The 23,398-nt window shown below is 43.1% G+C and overlaps 1 protein-coding gene across 1 annotated transcript in view; it reads right to left on the bottom strand.

Annotated features, from left to right (window-relative positions):
- Nucleotides 1-23,398, bottom strand: part of myo10l1 (myosin X, like 1) — a 45,596-nt gene that overhangs the window by 17,867 nt on the left and 4,331 nt on the right. Inside the window, exons 2-8 of the mRNA XM_056750655.1 lie at nucleotides 17,005-17,103; nucleotides 5,796-5,954; nucleotides 1,928-2,115; nucleotides 1,035-1,169; nucleotides 597-721; nucleotides 307-320; nucleotides 57-141 (exon numbers count right to left, since the gene is read on the bottom strand). Coding sequence (XP_056606633.1) covers nucleotides 57-141; nucleotides 307-320; nucleotides 597-721; nucleotides 1,035-1,169; nucleotides 1,928-2,115; nucleotides 5,796-5,954; nucleotides 17,005-17,103 — 805 coding nt within the window. The remainder of the gene's footprint in view (nucleotides 1-56; nucleotides 142-306; nucleotides 321-596; nucleotides 722-1,034; nucleotides 1,170-1,927; nucleotides 2,116-5,795; nucleotides 5,955-17,004; nucleotides 17,104-23,398) is intronic.

The following is a 23,398-nucleotide window of genomic DNA, read 5'->3' as shown; positions in this document are numbered from 1 at the left end:
ATCATAATTTAACGTCTAGGCGTCTCATTGTTTATGAATGCTGTGCATTTGTTCACCCTTCTGGCTTTTATTTGCACCGTCCAGCAAAGCGTAAAAGATGTGATAGTTTCTCTCTCCCGGGTTCTGTCTGACCACTCGATTCTGAAACACACATCAGATCCCACATGCTGAGTGGGCGAGAATCTCTGTCTCTTTCTACGCGATATAACAGAGACAAAAGCTCAAACATGTGTAAAGACGACGTCCTGTACTGTGCTATGAGTTGTCGTATAAGTCATGATTTCACACGGTAGGCTGCAGGCTTACCTTTTCAAGCAAATCTGGATAGGAAAAATGAAGGAAATATAGACATATGATGGATATTATATTTGTATAAAAGTATCCAATATAATAACACAAGTGAATTGTTTACTGTGTATAACAGAATCATGGGTCGACATCGACGCCAACACAAAGTAATGAATGGGTGGTTTTTCTGGATAAAAACATTTGTGTTTGTGATCATGAACATGACTACATTCTATAAGAGCACAACAAAATCCCAGTATAAAGAAAACATGCGTTGTCTGAATGTGTGGTTACGGTGGAAAGGATACAGTCGACGATGCATCCGCCCTGAAGGTTTCCGCTCTGAGAAAAGTGAAGTTGAATAAATTTCCCAAAGCGACTGGAGTTGTTGTTATAGACGGTTTTGGCGTTTCCAAATGCCTCCATGATGGGGCTACAAAACAGAGAGAAAAGAGTAAAGGTCAAGCTTATGTGTTCAAGGGTGTTTTCACATCTATTTTGTTTTAAAAGAACCAAACCCAGGTCACTTAAAGTGAACCAGAAAGAGAACTAGATGAAATCCTTTTGGTGTTCACAGTATAACTCAGTTCTTATTTTGGTCCTCATGAGCACTCAAGTGATCTCAGACCCTTTTTTATTCACACCACAACTTCATAAGAACTCAGACTCCAGATTTCTGTACAGCACATCACAATACATTTCGAGGAATTGAAGGAATTTTTAAGAGGAATGTCAATGATCAACACCTGCTCTGTACGATGGCCTGCTCCACGCGTGTGCTCTTCTCTGTCGGTGGCGTCCCGGCCGAGTTCTGACTCATGACAGACAGGAACTGTAACAATAGTTTGGTGCTTTCTGTTTTCCCAGCTCCACTTTCACCGCTGTAACACACACACAACCACACATGTGTAAATGACCTTCAGCTGACATTTGTGCTATTTAAACTGTGTGTCTGAATTGAATTTGTGTTGATGTGAAAGCTGATCGCAGTTTGTGGCAGAAAGTCTGAACCACAAGCACTTAAAGTCAGCATTAAGGTTTAACACAAATCAGATTATGAGAGATAACATCTAACATCTCTTTCAGTTATCACTCGATAAATCATCGATCAGGCATCGCTGCTTAATCACAAAACAATGATGTAGAAAGTGAAATTTATTTTTCCAAACAGAACCATAACCCTGACAAAAGCTGAGCAGGTTTCTGAAATATTTATTATATTAACATTTTTATTATGGTATCTCTTGAAATTAAAAATGAATAGTAAAAATTACTTCATGTCGTACAAAGTCATAGCTGACATATCAAATGATAAATCTTTATTGAAAGCTTACAATTGAGAATGTATCAAGTAAAAATCTTAAAAACTAAATCTGAGAAATACGTACACTGTGTTTTAAACTCTGGTAAATACACTTTAAAGTGTATCCACTCCCGTGAACTGGAAGTTGTGATAGTTTTTACCTCCTTATTTTGACACATTTACGAATGGAAATGAATTTTTAATGAGAATATTATTGCGTCATCTTTCTCTGCGACTTACTTCTAGTAACTGCACTGAAATCTCATCTCACAGTACGTTCTGTAAAGCTTGTGCATGAGGGCGGGGCTTAGTGTCAGGGGAGGGGTTTGATCATACCTGATGAGCACACATTGGCTGTCGTGTCTCTTCCATAAGCAGCGATAACATTCATTTGCTACAGCGAAGATATGTGGCGGCAGTTCACCCAGATGATGCTGACTGTACAGCTCCACGGCAGAGATCTCATACAGGCCTGTGATTGGTTTATACGGGTTCACAGCCGCAAGTATAGAACCAATGTTTGTCTGAGAGAGAGAGAGAGCGAGAGAGAGAGAGAGAGAGAGAGAGAGAGAGAGAGAGAGAGAGAGAGAGAGAGAGAGAGAGAGAATAAAGGAAATATAATCATCACTGTGAGATATATTTTCAACATCGGGGTCAGTGTGTCACACGAGGATTGTGGGTAATGTGTGTTCTGATCTGCGACAACACAAATCCATCCCGTGATAAAACATACTGCTGATATTAATGTGTTTACAGGAGACTGAATGAGTCTCATTTTTATATATCAGACAGAATAACTGACCGTAATGTGATTTAACAACACAGTGATGAGATTAAATTCTGATTTAAATGGAGGCCTGCCCTGGAGAGATGATATATCTCCTTGTTCTGTCATATTATACATTCTCCAGACATCTTAAACTTATTCTTAAACTATATTTTTTAAAGTCTCAAATTTTAAATCACAAACTGTGCATTTAACCTCATGTTGCTATGTGTACTGTGTATGGTTGTGTGACCAGAAACCTCAAACTTTATTTTCAAAATCTGATGAACAGGAGAGACAGATTTTTTTTTTTCTATTAATAAATTAAAGATCAATAAATACATATACACTATAAAATGTATATACACTATTTACATATATATACACAAAACTATATGTGTATCAGAAAACAGAATTAACAATCGATTGTTTTTTATTAATTCTAAAGGGATGTTGGTTATTTGATCTAAAAACCAAACTAGAGAGGAAATTCATTGTCATTCAGGAAAGCTGTGTGTGTCAGATAAACAATGCTATCAGACCCTGACGGTGCAATGCATCCTGGGAAAGGTATACAACTGTATCATTTACAAAAATGAAATTGGACGGCCCACTTCACATTCACTCGATTGAGCAAAGCATGAGACGTGCGGTCCAAACATTACCAATCCTGCTGACAATCAAACCTTGTGTTCTCTGTATTTCTTATTTAAATGAAAAGACATTTTATCAACTATTTACAAAATATCAGCAGGGCAATAACCAGCGCATCATTGAGGGAGACGTGTAATATTCACAACATTAGAGCTATCCATCACATGCTTTCTTATTAAACCTGCCATTTCATTACATACAAGCATGATCTGATCTGAGAGAGAGACAGATATATGACATTATGGGATTTGTCAAAAGAAACCCCCCAAACTGTAATATAATATTTATCCATTCCTTTTTTTGTGTAACACATGACCAATGGGCTTCAGGTCAGTTATCTAATAAGAGGTTATATTTTATTTATGGGCAATTCCTGCGTTATGAACGTGACATAAAAATGCTCAGAGAATGTATTTTTTATGATTATATTGAAGCATCTGTTTATATTTTACTGAACCCTTGTTGATAGAGTCTAAAAATAAAAAAATGTCAGTCTATGAAAAAAATCTTATTTTTAAAAAAGGTAAATAAACATGCGCGTTTAGGACGCGGTTTTGGGAGACGATATACTTCGTAGGATTTCTGTCAAATAAAATGCACAATCCTGAAGCAATAATACCAAATGAATGGAGAAGTGATGCCTCTTTATAGAACATCAAATAGTTATTTTATATTCATTTTCATGTGTTCATTTATGAGGAATATGAAGCGTTATGCATGTGACAATCCTGAAAATGGCTCTCACCTGACTATGAAAAATCATGTGCTAGAAACAAAACAAATGCTTTACAAATGTGAAGAGAGATCGCACATGAGTTTTTAAAACCACCAAATGTTAAAATCTGTGCTGTTTAGATAGTAAACACCGCTGGTAAAAACTTATTTTGTTCGTGTTAAGGTTGACATTTTCACAGAATTGCACATTTCTTGAAATATACAGCATGAGTCATTTGAAGTGGATTTATAAAGTTTTTGTGACTTTCTGAAGCTTGAGAAGAGGATCAAGATTTCAAAAAGAAATAATATAAAGGTTTAATATCAATATAAAAAAGTGATTTCTTAAAGAATAATCAAACAGAGCTCTACTGTATACACTGTAGCAGGACCATCGGTTCTTTCTGTCAGTAAACTCAGAATTAGGAAACCCAGTTAAGCTTTGGGATGTTATTCTTGAAGGGTGGAAGCGCTTTAATCAAACAGTGTTTCCTCTTCATCACTGACCGACATGTTTCGACTTAATTTCACTCTGTTCAACTAAAGCAGGAAACTCCTGTTCCTCTCGAAAATAACACAGAACATTTAATGTGATCTCGTGACCTACATTACACATCAACACGTCAAGAGAATCACAGCTGGAAAACTAAAAGCCTGTGATCACTGGGCGACATCCTCGATCACATTAAATCATTCAAAATCTCAACGTCCATAAGTGGATTTAATTGTGTTTGGCCTTTTGTCTTTTTTCTTACTGGCATACAGAAAACAGGAAATGATGAAGGGAGGGACAGGATCAGGATATTACACCAGCCACAAGTCCATTCACTGAACCAAAACCATCATCACAGCCTAATGTGACCAATACATCTCCTTAACCTAAACTGTCTCAAAACATACATGAGATCTCTTCAATATCTCAATTCTTTCAACTAGACATCAATGAGATTAAATGTACGGCAAATTAATCTGTGTTTTAGATATTTCTAGTCGCCAATGTCACAAATGTCTCTTTCATTCATTATAGTTTGAGGAGAGATGTCAACAATGTGTCAAACTGAGCTCATGATTGAAGACCTCAATATCAACTGAAACATTTCTCATCAAATGTACTCAAATCCAGATTATTTCACTCTCATTTGTTTTTCTTTTACGTGTTTTTTGAGTCTCAGATCTCATTAAAAGAATTCCCTCGAATCCAGATTATTTGACCTCTACAATCTACATTCTTTTACACCTCCACTCTTGATGTGTTTCAACAATAACACTCTCATTTGATTCTCTTTTTATTTCTCCTTATTTATTTATTTATTCATTCTTATTTATTTTTTAATTGACCTTACCTTAATAGTGTTCATTTCACTTGTTCTATAAACTCCATTCAACTTTATTCTTCGTTCAGAAAATGTAACATTTCAAGTTTACTGAACTTTGACTTTTAGGGCAGCACGAACACTTTTTTAAGTTGAAAGAACATTTTTTAGAGTGAATGGAGCCCCTAAGGGACATGGTGGTGAAAAAAATATGAGTCGGAAGATAGAAAAAATTCAAAGCTTTTGCGTTATTTCACAAAACTTTTGAGTTGTCTCGTAAAACATCCTGCCAGTTCAGACAAACACTTCATGTTTAATGTCCCACTGGCAGAGTTTCAGATTCGATCCGTACAGCGGGTTCATACAATTTATAATGAATTTCTATCTTTTTATAAAATTTCACAAAATCTGTGACCAATCTTGGTGCCCCTGTTTGAGAACCACTTGTTTACATTACATGGAATGAGGTGTCATCAACTATATATGAACTGCTCCATTATTACTGTACAGAGCGGGACATTAAACAGGAAATGTTTGTCCAAACTCGCAATTTTTTTTTCAAGATCACAAAAGTTTCGCGAGAAAACGCAAAAGCTTTAAAAATATATATTTTCCCTCTCATAATTTTTTCCATCACCATGTCCCTTAAAGGGCTCCGTTCATTTGAGACTAAGTTGAAACTCAAATGAAACATCTAAGAACAATAACAATTTCTGTGTTGTGATATGTCATGGTTCAGTGTCTGAATGATTCTTACATAGATGTGATCTTTCTGGTATCTCTGATGGAGGTTGTGCATGATGGCAGCTTCATGAAGTTCAGCCAGTGTTGACATGTCCTCCACTCCATCAATGCTGCTCTGATGCATGGACGACACCTTGTCCCTGTTGATCTCTGTCTGCTGAAGATACAGCACCTGAAACACACACACGCACACAGTTACAGATCCATACATGAGTAGTGTATGAAAGAGGCCGAACTGGAGACCAATAATGCATAAGTCAGACAGCAGCAGGCTTCTCTTCGGATGCACTTTTGCAGTTTCACCTTTTCTTTACCCTTTATATGCCCCCGGGCGACTTCTTGTCATGTTGTGAGAAGAGCCAGCCCCAGTTTAAAAAACTCCTTATAGTAAATAGAAATGTGTGAGTCTGTGTGGAGAGTAAAGACTCCAAAAAAATAAAAGCGAGACATTTGTGTAAAAAGAGACTGAGGCCAAAATTCACACACATAAACACAAGAAATCAAGAGTCTATATATTATATATGTGCTTCTACAATGTACATAAAGTGAACTTTTTAAATTAGATCTATTTGAAACAACTGCATCTCTCTCTTTCAGTTTTCTATTTCAGTTCTGCAGCATCCTTACTTGTGCGCTCCTGTTGCCATGGTAACCAAAGAGCACAGCTTGGTTCAAAAGAGAGACGAAAGCCTTATGGATTAAGAATCAATACATCTACTAATGCATGTGTGTGTGTGTGTGTGTTTGATTTAATGGGAGTATTAACATAAACAGCACATAAATCACAGTCACACCCTCTCACACACAAACACACATCATGATAAATCTCCACAACAGACTGACACACTGATGTTACATGATGTTCACTTGAAGCAGTGACTGTGCTCAGGTATTAAAGGTCAAAGGTAATGAGCTGAGGCAATTTACTGCTGATCAATACCACTGACGCTAATGACACTGACCTTCAGCGGTCCTATCATCACAATCACGCATCATTTACAAATATACAAAACTGATCCATCATCTCCAGCCAGCCGCACCAAACAGAGAGATGGATTATTAAACACAGTAAATGATGTTAGTTTAGATGGTCTGGTTTAGGGGTGTGTTTAAGGATAGCAGATGGAAAACACCATTAGAAGGCTATAGCAGGTGCCTACAGATATCCAAAACAAACCTGTGTGTGCGAGCGCCAGTTCACAGACCTCGTGGTGAATCACTGAAACACCACAATCGTGCCAGTTTTTGTTCAAAAGATGCGTCTAATAAAGAGTTTTAATATAAATGTTGTGTTTTTTTACTTTGTTTGCCTGCTGCAGATGATGTGTGTAGGTCACGTGTCCAGACTGATGGTGCAGTGAGGTGTAAAGAGCTGATTCAGGTGTCAGGATGACAGCAGACGATCAATGATACACAAATGCTGCATCATCCACAATCCAACACTCAACCCATCAACAGTATAAAACATCGAAACATCTGTTTCCTTACCGCTGTTTCTATTATCAAATCCACGCTGTTATACATTAAGTCTAGAGTAATTTAATTACAATATTCTGCAGTACTGACACCACTTAAGAACCACAAATACATATAACATAGTTTTGCTTGTTTTCTTAAAGGGACAGTTCACCATGAAATATAACTAAATCTGAAGAGCACACAAGGTTTGTCTGAGATACTGTCAATGACCATATTCACATGCACGTATCCATACAGACATGTCTAAACACACACAGAGTATACACGCCTAATATACACCATGATTAGTCCTAAAATAAATGTAATTAAACACGTTTACATTGATTTACATGTATGGGAATTGAGGAACAAAACATAACTGAAAACTCTCCTTAATTGACACTGCGTGATGAAATGTTAAACAGTGTTTGATTGAAGATGTAAAATTGTCAAAAGGTTCACTCACTCAGGATTAAAGCAAAAACAGGCAATATATACAGTACAAGAGTTTTGGTTATGAATCTGTGATGATTAAAGGTACAGTTTGTAGAATTTGCCGCTAGATGGCGCACGATCAAAACAACAACAATGGCATAACTTGATGACGCAGTGTAGAGTCTTCAACTCCACCGCTGATGGTACCGCTGATACAGCAATCAGACGGGAAATCATGTTAGCGAAAGAGGTAAAGTAATAAAGTTTTATAAATGTTGCGTTTGATGAAATCATTTTATTTCATTATAATGAATTAGACCCGAGTAATGTGAGGTTTAAAACTAAATTGTTATTCATAGATGTTACAGTAATTGTCCAATTCGATGATGTGATAAAACTGCACAGTTTTAAATGTTCAAATCAATCACATTGAAAGATTTTGAATGTACCCACATCATTTGCAATAATGCTAAACAGACCGACGGTACGAAATACTTTAGGATCTGTCTTCCACAGTGTCACGAAGTTGCTACGTCAGTAAAGGCGCTAACAAAGGATAACGTGGATATGACGTCATTGACAGGCGACTTACCGGAACGGTCCACTGTTTACAATGGAGATATTCTCAGGATTTAAAAACAGTTGAAAACATTTGAAAAATTGTAAGAAATATATAACATTTGGCATAGTGGTTTATGGATATTTTACTGCAAAATTCTAACAAACTGCACCTTTAAGTGTGGATGCTTGAGAGGAGATATGAGGACGTCTTCATGCTCCATTTTCTCCATTTTCTCCACCCACACACACACACACACACACACACACACTTGCCTCAGCACATGGATATTCCCGCAAAGCTGTTTGATGTTTGATGTGCATGATTCAGAACAGAGAATGAATCTATTTAGAGATGAGTGCCCTACATTCACCACAACAGAAAAACACAACAAATATTCCCTAAAAAATCTGAGAAACACAACAAATATTCCCTGAAAGAATCGGTTTTTATTGTGCATTCCAATTAATATCAATCAAACTACAGTTGGTTTGTTTTGATTTAAGCCATACAAACAACAAATAATACAGCTAACTAACACAGTAAAACGTCTTGGTTACGTATGTAACCTCAGTTCCCTGATGGAGGGAACGAGACGTTGTGTCGAGAACGACAGATGGGGTTCGCCCTTGAGAACCAATCAACTCTGACTACTATAGAAAAGGCCAATGAAATTTGGCGAATGCAATTTGCATGCCGGGCTCCGCCCCCGGAAATCCGGTATAAAAGGAGGCCGGCGTGCAGCATTCACTTACCTTTGTTCTGAAGAGCCTGAGACCTCTCAAACTGCAGCAGAATACGATACGTGTTCGTGGCATAAGGGACACAACGTCTCGTTCCCTCCATCAGGGAACTGAGGTTACATACGTAACCAAGACGTTCCCTTTCTGTCGGTCTCTCGACGTTGTGTCGAGAACGGCAGATGGGGTTGCCTATGGAAAACGCCACAACGCTGTATCGCGTCACAATCTCTAGCGAAGCGACGGTAACAAGCCTGGGCGTGTCATCTCGAAGCTTTCGTGAGACTGTAACCTTCCAGTGTGGTGGTCGGGGGGTTCCAGAGCTTTCTTGGAGAAAGATGGGTACAGCCCTGACCGGTAACTTTCACGGACGGGGCCTTAGCTCTCTATAGGCGAGAGGCCGTCCAGATCAGTTTACACCGGGTAAGCGCGACTCTTAATCAGAGAAGCGCTACAGAGGCCACCTCCTACCCGTGGGGAGGAATATGGTGGATATAGGTATGGTCTCGTCCTTGGAGGAGAACGCATGGAACGTGCGGACTGAGTAGTTAACCGCGAGGTGGAGGCCCACCTGGGGAAGCTCATGGGTTACCAGGAGTGGGAACCATTCTCATGAGGATACATCAGACGGAACAGCCCACGGAGGGGGTGTTACAGACGTCCGGTAGCACTAGGTCCGGTTAGAGCTATCTGTGATAGCTCACATGGTATCCCGGCCTAAGGGGGAAGGCTGCTCTGCCCAGCCAGCCCCCAGGGGGTGCTTGTTTGGTGATGGATGGAATGCCTATTCTTAACCAGTGTCTGGGTAAGAAGGGAGGCTGGTGAGGTACCAGTTTCTTAGCGATGTGTTCGGGTAAGAAGAAAAGGTAAATAGCACACTGACCCAACCTGTTAGAGGGTGGAAAGGTGCTTTCGCAGGCATACGCCCCCCCGGATGCCAGTCCTACATGTCGCCACGCAGGACGTGGGCTGACTCCGGGTTTACGCGAAGGTTGTTAACCCTTGCGAAGGTGTTTGGGCATAGCCCAACCCGCAGCTCTACAGATGTCTGCTAGAGAGGCGCTTCTGCCAGTGTCCAGGAGGTGGCTAAACTCCGTGTGGAGTGAGCCCTCACTGCCAATGGGCATGGGAGATTCTGAGATCGGAATGCCGTCGTAACGGCGTCCACGACCCAGTGCGCCAGCCTCTGTTTGGAGACAGCCTTCCCCTTCTGCTGTCCTCCAACAGACACGGAGCTGGTCAGAGCTTCAGAGCTCTGCGTGCGGTCCAGTACGTACTGGACACAACACTAATCGGGTTGGGTCTTCCTCCCCTATGGGGAGCGCCTGCAAGTTCACCACTTGGCCCCGGAGGGAGTAGTGGGAACTTCTTGGGCACGCATCCGGGCCTGGGTCTCAAGATAACGTGAGAGTTTCCAGGGCCGAGTTTAAGGCAATCCAGGGACACGGAGGATGCTCGGTGGTCCCTTACCCTCTTGAAGGAAGTGAGCGCCGTCAGGAGGGCCGTCTTACTCTATGAGGAAGATCGGAACCTCCGAGGGGCTCTTTGGGGGGCCCTGAGGCTCCCCAGGACCACTTAGGGTCCCAAGAGGGTATGGAGCGGAGATGAGGCGGATTCCGCCCTCTCGCTGCTTAGGAACCTGGTGACCAGGTCGTGTTGCCCTAGAAACTTTCCACCGACTGAGTCGTGATGAGTGGCAATAGCGACTACATACACTTTCAGTGTGGAAGGGAGATGTTAGTCTCCAGTCTCGTGAGGAGGGGAACACAATCCTGATCAAGCACCTCAGTGGGTCTTTCTCGTTGAGAAAGACACCAGGACGAGAAGAGGCACCGTCTAGAGGCGTGTAACCGCCTAGTAGATGGGGCCCTAGCCTGGGTGATGGTCTCAGCCGTATAGGGGGAGTAGCCATCTTAGGATCTTCTCGTCCCGTCTAGAGACCAGACATGGGTGTTCCAGAGGTCTGATCTGGGATGCCAGAACGTGTCCTTCCCCTGATAGAGCAGGTCCTCTGTCAGGGGAATGGTTCAGGGGGAGTCGCTGTCCAGAGCATCGGCTCTGAGGCCAAGTGCGGTTAGACCGGTGTGGTGTAACCAATAACACTTGGTGCTCCTGCTCCCTGACCTTGCACAGAGTCTGTACAAGAAGGCTCCTGGGGGGGGGAAGGTGTGCTTCGGCCCATCCCGCGGCCAGCTGTGCGCAAGGATATCCGTGCCGAGGGCAGGGACTATCAAGCGGGCAAATGGTGGTGTTACGGGAGGTGAACAGGTTTTACCTGGGCCTACCCGAACAGCCTCCAAATGAGCTGGACTGCACGGGGGTGGAGTCGCCACTCTCCACGAGGCATAAACTGGCGAGAAAGCACGTCGGCTGTCTAGTTCAGTTTGCCCGGGGTGTGTGGCCTGCAGGGAACGAGTCACCTGTTGACTCCACCGGAGGAGGCGTCGAGCAAGTTGTGTTTAGCTGCTGTGTGCGAACGCCACCCTGACGATCTGTATTCGCTACAGCTATAGTGCTGTCCTCGGAACAGCACGTGCATGTCTCGCACGAGAGGCCGTAGCCTGCTCAGTGCAAGTAGCATAGCCCACAACTCTTGGCAATTGATATGCCAGCGCAGGCGGGGGTTCGTCCAACACCCCACCTGCGTGCCCGTTGCACACTACACCGCACCCCTGCAGGGAGACTTCAGTCGTCACCACGACCTGCCTCATAACCTGCTCAGAGGGACCTGAGTCCGTCGAAAAAGTCATAAAGACTAGGGGTTATGGTGCGTCGGCAGCAGGGCGGCATCACCATGCGCCTGCTGCCGGTGTGCCACGCTCTCCTCGGAACTCGACTCTGAAACCAGTGTTGGAGCGGTGTCATGTGCATCAACTCGAGGGGTATTAACCCGCGAGGACGCCATGTGTCCCAGGAGCCTCTGAATTGTTTCAGGGGGACCGCTGTCTGCCTAAAATGTTCATTTCAGACAGTTCAACACTGGTTGGGCACAACTGCGGACAGGTGTGCCGACATGGTGACAGAGCTGAGTTCCATACCGAGAAAGAGGATGCTCTGCACTGGGGAGAGCTTGCCCCTCTCTTGGTTGACCTGGAGTCCCAATCGACCTAGGTGCCGGAGCACCAGGTCCCTTTGTGTACATAACAGATCTCGCGAGTGTGCCAAGATAGGCCAGTCGCTGAGATAGTTTAGTACCCGCTCGCCTTCCTCCTCTCAGGGAGGGTCAGGGACAGACCGAAAGGGAGGACTCTGTACTGATATGCCCGCCTCTCGCACGCGAACCGTGGGAACGGCCGGTGTCGAGGAGGATCGAGACATGAAAGTAAGCGTCCTTCAGGTCGATTGCCACGAACCAATCCTGACACCTCATAGATGTCAGGACGCGCCTCTGTGTGAGCACCCTGAATGGCAGCTTGTGAAGGTGTTCTGTTCAGGGTACGCAGCCTTTGGGGGCAACCCGCCGTCTTTCTTGGGAACGATGAAGTGCGGGTGGTGACCCACTGAACATCTTGGTTTTGAGGGACGAACTCGATGCCTGTTTTGCCAGAAGGGTGGTGACCTCTACCCGAAGTACGGAGGCGTCCCTGCCTCTGACAGAGGGAGAGATGATGCCCCGAAACTTGGGTGAGTCTCTGGCGAACTGGATCGAGTAACCAAGACGGACCGCCCTCATTAGCCAGCGAGACAGTGTGGGCAGCTCTCGAGCTCCCAGGGACTGTGACAGGGTGACCAAGGGGACGGTCTGCTTCATCATTCCCACGGGGGGTGGTTCGTCGGCTGGCGGAGCTAACCATGTCGCGGGGAGTCCCCGGAGGGAAGGTTTTTGCTCCGCCTGCTTACCTGCCTGGCGGGACAACGGCACGCACTGTCGGTTTGAGAGTGGTGACGGCTGTCGTATGTGTACGACCTCACGCCTCGCCAGGGTGTGAGGTCGGTTCGCCGAGCACAGTCCAGTGGAGTGTGCGATCGGCTGCAAGTAAACCCGGGGAGAACAGAAAACTCAGTGAGTAAGTGGGCGCCAAGCCCTAACAAGGGCCCGGCTTTGGTGACGAGGCAGGAGTCGTCCCGTACCGACCGATCAGAGCCGTGGCTGTGAAGGTTCGGGCCCGATGTTGTTCTCCCTGGGGTCTTCCCGTCAGTGTCCCTTCTCGCGAGGAGGTTGCTGACGGGGTGGAGGTTTCCCCCTCGACCTCTGCTTCCGGGGTGCCGCCTGTGGGGGCACAGGAACCGGAGCCGATGTCGAAAGGGTCCTGGGTTGCAGGGAAGCAGACGTCACGTGAGATCTCGGAGGCCTGTAGGCGGCCGAGTCGCGGCGTGAAAAAAATGTGGTTAATTGCCACTGTCTGCTTCGCCGTCAAAAAACTGCTGAGCGCAGTCCTCGACGGTGTTACCAACAACCCACCCTGCGAGATGAGTGCATCAAGAAAGCGGACTTCCTTGCTGTCACTCTTCTGCACAAGGTATAGCCGGGGGTGTCTCTCCTGGACCACTACCGTGGACATCGTCCGACCCAGGGCCCGTGCCGCCGCCTTAGTCGCCCGTAGAGCGCTGTCAGCGGTGGCACGGAGATCCTGCATTATACCCGGGTCGGCCTTACCCTCGTGGAGCCCTCTCAACGCCCTGGCCTGGCGGACCTGCAGGATGGCCAAGGCATAGAGAGAGGAGGCAGCCTGGCCCGCAACATCGCAAGCTTTCGACACCAGTGATGCCGAAGTCTTACGTGCTTTGGACGGTAGGAGTGGTCGATCCCCCCCCAGGTGGTAGCCGTCCGCGGCACAGGTGCACCGCAGGCGGACGTTCCACCCGGGGGATCTCGACGCAGTCCTTGGCTGCCTCACCATCGAGGGAAGTAAGGGAGCCGGAGCTGGTTTCACTGGAACGGTCCGTGAGTGGAGCGTTCCAAGTTTTACACAGCTCCTCATGCACCTCCGGGAAAAACATGGCACCCGGGGTGGGCGCGGTTTGCACCGCGCACCGACCTCGGGAACCACGTATCCCCGGGTTAGCACGGATGACATCACTTCTGCTTCCTCCTGAACTCGACCGCTGGGGGTGGAGTTTGGATTCGGCAGTGTCGGATGCCAGTCTCCCTCCGATGCTGCGAGCGACATCTCATCTACGTCACACATCGTTTCCGAGTGTGTGCGTGAGGATCCGGACGGTATGCCACCGCCGGTTGGGGAACGTTCAGAAGAGCGAATCGGGGTGCGATCGGCCCGTGAGCACTTGGCTGGCGGGTTTACGTTCGCAGAGTTCCCCGTATCACTAACGCTGCTAACGTGGGTGGTCATCGGGGCCGTAGCCACAGATGTCACAGCCCGGGTAGCAGACGAAATGGTGGCTGGTTCCCGTAGGAAGACAGCCACCCGTGACCGCAACTTCTGAATGACAATCTGCCCGCAGTGCAGGCAGATGTGTCAACGAACGCTGCTTCAGTGTGCTGGACGCCCAGACACCTAATGCAGCGATCGTGTCCATCCCCCTCCTCGATGAGGGTGCCGCACCCAAGAGAACAGCGGGACATGCCGCGCTGGAGAATGCTCAGTCAGTCCTGAAAAGGACTTTTAGAAAAAATCTCTAACACCTCCGGAACCGCCGAGACGCCCAGGGGAAGGTCGCTGCAGGAAGGGACGATCCGCTGTAACACGTCGTAGCACCAGCGTGTAGTTGTAGAGGATTGAATCCAGAGTTGTACTCATGAGCGATGGCTCTGAAGAACAAAAGGTAAGTGAATGCTGCACGCCGGCCTCCTTTTATACCGGATTTCCGGGGGCGGAGCCCGGCATGCAAATTGCATTCGCCAAATTTCATTGGCCTTTTCTATAGTAGTCAGAGTTGATTGGTTCTCAAGGGCGAACCCCATCTGTCGTTCTCGACACAACGTCGAGAGACCGACAGAAAGGGAACTCAAAATCTTCAAATATTCCCTGAAAAAATCCCAAACCCAGATGAACGTCATATAAACTATTGACTGAAGTCATGATTCACTGCCTCACTGTGATCAGATTGAACTTCTCAAATGAGTCCCAGAATTAAAACGAGCTCTCGTGTGTGAACTCCTTTAGTCCGTGTTAACTTCTCATATTCAGGTCATAGTCTATATTTGTGCCTCAATTCATTTTAAATCCTGTTAAAAAAACTTGTGAACGCTTTAGGTGACAACACGCATACACACACCTGCACACACACACAATTATAAAGTGACCTTTTCCATATCCTCACATTCAATATGAACTTGCAGTATAATCTACTCATGACAGAATGAAACTTTAACACAATGAAATCTCATGTAGGAAACATTGTTAAGGTCATGAGAAGGTTGTGTTAACAGATGCTTGTTAGGTGACTCACACATACTGTTCTTCTTACAGTGCCAACATGTCCCACATTATATTTATTTCATTGGTTTCTTACAGTAAGTCCACCGCAGGAACAGAGTCACACCCACACAGAGAGACTCGACTAAATTATTAACGCACACACAGAGAGAGAGGCTGGTTTCCATCCAGTCCTGTACTCTAGCTGCTCTATAAAGCAACATCAAAAATCGAGAGTCCTCCAACAGTGGTGCTATTTTAAGAATGATTCCCAAACATGTCTGACACTTCAATTTGGTGAAAGACGTTCCTCAAGGTGCTGGACTGAAAGAGATTATCAGAGAGCACACGTGATGGATGAGAGACCTGCAGCGGTCCATAAGAGAGAGAGAGAGATGATGAGCTGCTTCTCAATAAAAGTCTGTGTCTGTGTCAAGTGAAATGTGAATTATGTTTACACAAAAATATGAACAGCTACTATACACACATACACAGTCTCTCAGAGCTGAATTCAGGTCAGTGAAGATGTTATTATTAGCTTCTGACATCACAAACTACACACTTTTATCAGCATCTGTGCATGTATGTGTGTGTATACGCTGGACAATCAAAAGCAAATCACTGAGCCGTAACTGTATGTGACTGTCCCCATTCATCTGCGCTCTGTTATAAATATCATTCAAAATTAAAAATATTGCCCCAAATTGTAGTATGTTAAAACGAGTGTCCCATGTGTATATATTCACGTTGTGTCAATCACATTTACGTATTACATATTTTCGTCCATCATAAAAAACGGACTAGGTTAAATTTTCTGCATTTTTCACATTCGTAGCGAGCGTTTTGAGGGCTGTTTTGACAATTCAGAGACAACGTACAAACGAGCGCCAAATACTGAAAAACGCACTGTATACGCAAGACCTTAACAGCTGATATTACCCACAATTCACTGCGAGATAAAATAGTTTAGTGTGGCGCTTAATCAACTAAATGTTTAACTGAATTAATACATTTATTACATATTGTTATCTAGTGAATATGTTACTATGTCGCAGCACTTGCGTGTGTGACGGAGGCCAGCTAGTAAAGTGCAGTTTGATCCAGTAACACACACACTTCTAGTGTACAGCACAAGTAGGTGAACTGGAACATGGGGATTGGCTGACGGGAGCACAATAACATGACCAGTAATAACATTCCCAATTGATATGTGGCATTAGCACTGACTCATTTTGTGTCATAATAAAGGTCTTGGATGATTTTCTGAGAAGACACCCTGTTGCCATGACGACATGTATTAGTGGGTGACTGTAGGGCCCAGTGCTCCTCTCACTTCGCGGGGTGATTATTTCTCAGAATATATCACATTACACCAGAACGGACTGAAGACGCTCATGAAGAGATGTTGTGGACATCTGATGGTTGACCTCTTCACACTCTTTATGGAAGACGTCCATTTGGAGGATGAGCACACATGCTGGGGACTTTCATGTGTTTTTATTTTCACCCTGAATCATTAAAGTGGTCTTCAGTCATAATGTTTACAGCATTGTATGGAGCACAGGTTAAACTCCACAACATTTGATGACAAATCTTGACGTTATCTGTTCTGTTTTCAGGACATTTACAGAACAATACCACGCCAGCGTCATCTCTGACTCATAATTCAGGTATAAAGGGAAACATGTGTGTGTTTCGAAGAGAGTTTCTTACCTCCCCGTAGTCAGTGGTGAGTACCAGTGTTCCATCTCCACAGGAGTTCACCGTAGACGGCAGCAGCTGATCTTTATGATTCACCCACACCCGAGCACCCTGCCAAACACACACAAAACAAGTCAGACATGATCCCAGACAACATTCAGTCCTGATTCACAACAATCTGTTTGACACAACTCAATGTAATAGTCATTCACAGCTGAAATCAGTAGCTTTCAGAGTGACGTGTGGGTGTCCGTTAACACTTGCATTCACATGCCCACCCGGAACAAACTCTGATTCACGATTAAAAGTCATATTATTACAAAGAACACATATCAACCAGAAAGACACATGAATACAAAATCCTACACAGCTCTGTAAAAATGGCTCATACAACGCATCTATAATGACATGAACCATAAGATTCATGAAGTTTCTGTTACGTCACAGTCTGCATGTTTGTTTTAGTATATTAGTGAGGACATTTCAAAGACCTCCATTATTTTCACCTCACATAAAAAATACTAAAGTACACTGAGGTATTTGGTGGAGTAAACTGTAGTATTGCATAGAATATCTTCTCTGCATAGTAAATAGAAGATGTATTTAAAAGAGTTTACTCAGTGTTCAATGACCGGATTTGACTGTTCCAATATGGCCGCCGATTTACATACAGAGGCCCATAGAAACGACTGCTGATAAGGCATCTGGGTGTATATTTCTATGCTGAACACAAACATACGCAACGCACAACCATAAGAGAACATTTGAAAAAACAAACCATAAAAAATATTACTTTCTTTCCATCCTCTTTTATCCTACAACAACACACATTCTCATGTTCGATGTGAACAAGATCCTCTATTAGTCTACACAAATCTGAGTAGATCTATAGAAAGTGAACTGCAAAAATGAGTGGTTCAAAAGATGTTCAGCATCACAATTATCAAGACAATCACTGTCGGATCAGTAAGGTAGGATCAAAAACACTGTAGTATAGGAATTTACAGCTGTGTTCTAAAATAAACACTCATGCACACTAAAGTAGTAATAACATAGATTCTTTATGCATATTCATAGTTTAGGTTTTCTCTGTTTGGATTCTATGTATTTATATTGGTAAAAAAGGACCAGTTTTCTTTCTTTCATTCTTTCTTTCTTTTTTCTCCCGTCTCACTGTATCTCATCTTTCCTAACCTCATGTATGTTCAAAATCCCTTTACACTCCACTTCCTGTGTGGTTACAGTATCAAATATACACATGACAGATGCTGGAAATCCATACTGGTTACTAGGGTGTTCTGTGTGGTTGCTGACTCATGTCCAGCAACTGTAAAAAACTAAATGTAGTTTAACAGAATTTTATCACGTATAATGTCAATTTTTTTTACAGATTTTCATGTATTTTTTTAATTAGGGCGTGCGATATTGAGGAAAAATGCAATATGCGATAGCATGCTAACTAATGCGATATTCGATGCTATATTTCTTTTTCTAAAGTCAATTTAAATTGTATTAAAATATATTTAAAAAATGATATAACCAAAATATGTTTCAAATTATTTTAGTAAAAGGAAAGCATCACTACAACTTCTGAAAGATTGCTGAAAAATACTGCCATATCTTTGAGGCACTTTTTCGTTTTGGCACTAAATGGTCACCAGCAGCTGCGGATGTCTCGGGACGGCTCATCTTTGCTCACTAGTTAAGTTTGCGACCTGGATTGTTGATTGATTTGCGTCAGAGTACATGGACGCTAGCATTCCCTCGCATGTATATCCCAACTAACTTCCGCTTGCCAAATAGATACTACTATCTCCATCGACCTGAAAACTTTGCTATATTTCGATATATTGCACAACTACCAAAAAATTACAAGAGACACAGGCTATTTATTATACAGTTGTGTTCAAAATTATTCAACCCCCAATGCTGTAAATGGTTTTAGGGAATTTAGTGTACATTTGAAATTGTATTCAGAATGAAATCCTACAAGGACTTCTTAAAGAACCATATGCAACTAAAATGACATCAATTAGTTTTGTAATACAGTAGTAAATGTTTCTTTTGTGAATTCTTCATTGACATAACTATTCAACCCCTTAAAGACTACCACTCTGAAGAACAGAGGTTCAATGAAGTGTTTTCAATCAGGTATTGAAAACACCTGTGGATATCAGGGAGCAGCAATAAAGCCTAATAAGCACCAATTAGGCAGCTTTAAAATGACTGTGATACTCAGCTCCTTCTAGACATTTACTGGTGTGGTTACAAACATGGTGAGGTCAAGAGAATGGTCCAGGAAGACAAGAGAACAGGTGATTACTCTTCACAGGAAGGGCAATGGCTATAAGAAGATTGCAAAGATGTTAAACATACCAAGAGACACCATAGGAAGCATCATTCGCAAATTCAGGGCAAAGGGCACTGTTGAAACGCTACCTGGTCGTGGCAGAAAGAAGATGCTGACTTCGACTGCTGTGCGCTACCTGAAGCGTAGAGTGGAGAAAAGTCCCCGTGAGACTGCTGAGGAACTGAGAAAAGATTTGTCAGATGTGGGTACTGAAGTTTCTGCTCAGACAATACGGCGCACCCTGCGTAATGAAGGCCTCCATGCCAGAACTCCCAGGCGCACCCCCTTGCTGTCCCCAAAGAATAAGAAGAGTCGACTGCAGTATGCCAAAAGTCATGTGGACAAACCACAGAAGTTTTGGGATAGTGTTCTGTGGACTGATGAAACAAAATTAGAACTGTTTGGGCCCATGGATCAACGCTATGTTTGGAGGAGGAAGAACAAGGCCTATGAAGAAAAGAACACCTTGCCTACTGTGAAGCATGGCGGGGGGTCAATCATGCTTTGGGGCTGTTTTGCTTCTGCAGGTACTGGGAAGCTTCAGCGTGTGCAAGGTACCATGAATTCTCTTCAGTACCAGGAGATATTGGATGACAATGTGATGCAGTCCGTCACAAACCTGAGGCTTGGAAGACGTTGGACCTTTCAACAGGACAATGATCCCAAGCATACCTCCAAGTCCACTAGAGCATGGTTGCAGATTAAAGGCTGGAACATTTTGAAGTGGCCATCGCAGTGACCAGACTTAAATCCGATTGAGAACCTCTGGTGGGACTTAAAGAAAGCAGTTGCAGTGCGCAAGCCTAAGAATGTGACTGAACTGGAGGCTTTTGCCCATGATGAATGGGCGAAGATACCCGTAGATCGCTGCAAGACACTTGTGTCAAGCTATGCTTCACGTTTAAAAGCTGCTATAACTGTAAAAGGATGTTGTACTAAGTACTAAGATTGAATGTCACTTGGGGGTTGAATAAAACTGATAATGATGTGAGCTCAGAAAAGACATTTGTGGTTGTTTCATTATAAATGTTATGTTACATTTGTCTGACCTACACGTGCCTCTTTGATTTAATTGTAAGCAGGATGACTGAATGATCATAATCAATGTCAAACCGACCAAAACAATCAATTTCAGTGGGGGTTGAATCATTTTGAACACAACTGTATATTCTTATATCCTATCCTTGTTCAGGGATTTTTTTATTTTACGGTATATTTCTGTCGCACCCCTCACATATTTAATGTCCTGCAGACACATGAATGAATCTGAGACTCAAACTCTTTGCTATTCAATTCAAGTTTATTTATACACCGCTTTTCACAATGTGTATTGTTTCAAAGCAGCTTTACAGGGGCAAGCAGGAAAAACAGATAAGTTAGAACACAGCACAGTGCATGGTGTTTATACAACGAGTAAGATCATTCTAATAAATAATATCTAATTTCTAAATAAATAAATAAATGAATGAATGCAGTCTCCCGGTGAGCAGGCCAACACTGCCCTGCTGTGGCGAGGAACCCAAACTCCAATGATTGATTAATGGAGAAAAAAACCTCGGGAGAAACCAGGCTCAACCGGGAGGGCCAGATCCCCTCTGACGTGTCATAGCTGCACTCAGACTGGTGACATGTGATTTAAGTTTAGCATTTAATACCAATGCTGTGGCAGTAGACGAGTTCATCGTCCATCTAAGGATGATATTTGTGTTTCAGTAATGATTGAGATACACATGTGTGTGGGATACACATTAGATTCACGAGTGCTTATCAGATAGCGTGATAATTTAATATAACAATGGTAATTATGACAGTAACGTTCAGTTACCATTATATCACATTTACAGTAACATATATTTAGCTGACGCTATAATCCAAAGTGATCTGCAAACAAATGAGCATTTAACATTTTTTCAAAACAGTTATAAATAGGCTAAATATTTTATTTCACAGCACATTTTCAGTGTGTTTTTTTAGGTGTTAAAGAATAAATCAAAATAACAATCTAACTTTAAGACTATGAAAACATCTGCATGTGAGAATAACAAGAGATGATGTTACTGTATAATCAGCAAAAATCTGATAATTAAAAATAATTATAACATATATTGACCAGGACATGGTTTTTAGAGATTCATCATCAGAAATATATAAGTTCTGGATAGAAATGGATGCTCCTAAAGTCATGTCTCTAATACCACTGAAGTGAAATCACAGAGAAACAACCGATGCTAAATCAGGAAAGCTGTGGTTTGCATGACAGAGGCTATAGTTGTGTTCTGATAATGATACGGTTCTTTACAGCCAGTGAGAAGGAGAGAGATTTCTCATCAGAGACTAACAATAGACTATAATGACCATATAAATCCACTGTATTACTGTTATCCCACCAAGATGCCAGCATCTCCATCAATGGGTTGCCATGGTAACAGAGGGGCAGGGTCGCAGCAAGTGTCCGTGTGAACAAGGGCATTAGTGGAGTGGAGGGAGTAGAATACTAGAGTTCATATAGTGATGATTGAGATGCCAGAACAGGACAGACGATCAGGAAATATGACATATTTGTTAGCTTGTGTATGTGTCATTTAAACCACCCCATTCCATTCCATTCCATTTTCTACCGCTTATCCTAACTACCTTTGGTCACGGGGAGCCTGTGCCTATCTCAGGGGTCATCGGGCATCAAGGCAGGATACACCCTGGATGGAGTGCCAACCCATCGCAGGGCACACACACTAAAACCACCCCATAATAATCATAATAATCTCTTTCTTTCTCTCTGTCACCTTTATACACATTTCTCTAATGTATTTATATCTCTTTTTCTTACAACCAAGCATATAAACGCATTATCGGTATACTGTTCATATTACAAAACAAACTATACAATATAAGCCACAGTTACATATGCTCAAATTCAATTAAAAACACATGCACACGAAACATTCAGTCCTGTGCCTTCAAATTAAATATAATAATACAGACTTAAACACAATGAAGTCAGAACAAATGGTTCAGTGTTGCTTTGATTTTAAAAGTTCATGTCATATCCACACATGAAAGCGCTGGAATGAAAAGACTTTTGAGATTGAGACCCATGATCTCGCTCTGGAGGAGGTACAGCAGACTTATTCTGACTGTCTCACAAACCCGAGACGAGAGAGACAGAATGAGAAACCTTTCTAATGAAACACAAGAGACGTGAAGAATGACCAGACCTCAATCTGATGCTTCTGTGGATATACAGAGAGAGAGAGAGAGAGAGAGAGAGAGGACGCACACATGCATTAACTGTGTTGGAAAGAGATTTGCTCTTTTCCCCGGAGCGTTTAGTCTGTCAGATCTGTTCTTCACCGCCTCATCTGGGTCAAGAGAGAGAAGCTTCCTCAGCACTTCTCTCGGCTAACTGAACAAATACACGAGCGCTGGTTTGTTATTAAACTGAAACGACACAGACGTGTGCATTATCACGCGAGCACATACTTCTGTCATCTGTGAGAATCACATCATATGTTTCAATAGAAATGTCTTGGTTATATATGCTTTAGCAAGTAAGTCAAAGACACCATCATTTTATTTAATGTGCTCAGTTAAAAGTTCTAAACATTACATGAATAAATTAATCTATCCAAAACATGACTCATTGAATCATTGAAAACATGACACATAAAGGGTTAAGGGGACCAAACAAATATTTATTTGACACCTAAGTGTCCTTCTGCATCATCATCCCGCGCCCATAAGGATTGGGAGTCCATCTGACCATCAGTGGTTCCCCTCGAAATCCTTCATTCAAAGGGCCCTTCGAGTGGCCAGTTATGAGCACTTGGGTTGGAATGACCCGTCAGTATTGCGGCCATGATTGTTGTCATTCCTTAGGGCCCTTCGTAGGGTGATATGTCCCAGTTGGAACGCAAGGATTGCCACCGTGACTTAAAGGAAAAGTTAACCTCAAAAAAAAGGTTCACTTACCCTTTTTTTACTGATTAACATGTTTGAAGACCTCCCAGCATCTTCCGAACACAAATAAAGCTATTTAAGTGACCTCTGAGAAGAGTT

Source organism: Triplophysa dalaica, chromosome 6 (genome assembly GCF_015846415.1).
Source record: "Triplophysa dalaica isolate WHDGS20190420 chromosome 6, ASM1584641v1, whole genome shotgun sequence".
NCBI lineage: Eukaryota > Metazoa > Chordata > Actinopteri > Cypriniformes > Nemacheilidae > Triplophysa > Triplophysa dalaica.
The sequence above is the reverse complement of the archived record's forward strand: the minus strand, read 5'-3'. Positions and strand labels throughout refer to the sequence as shown.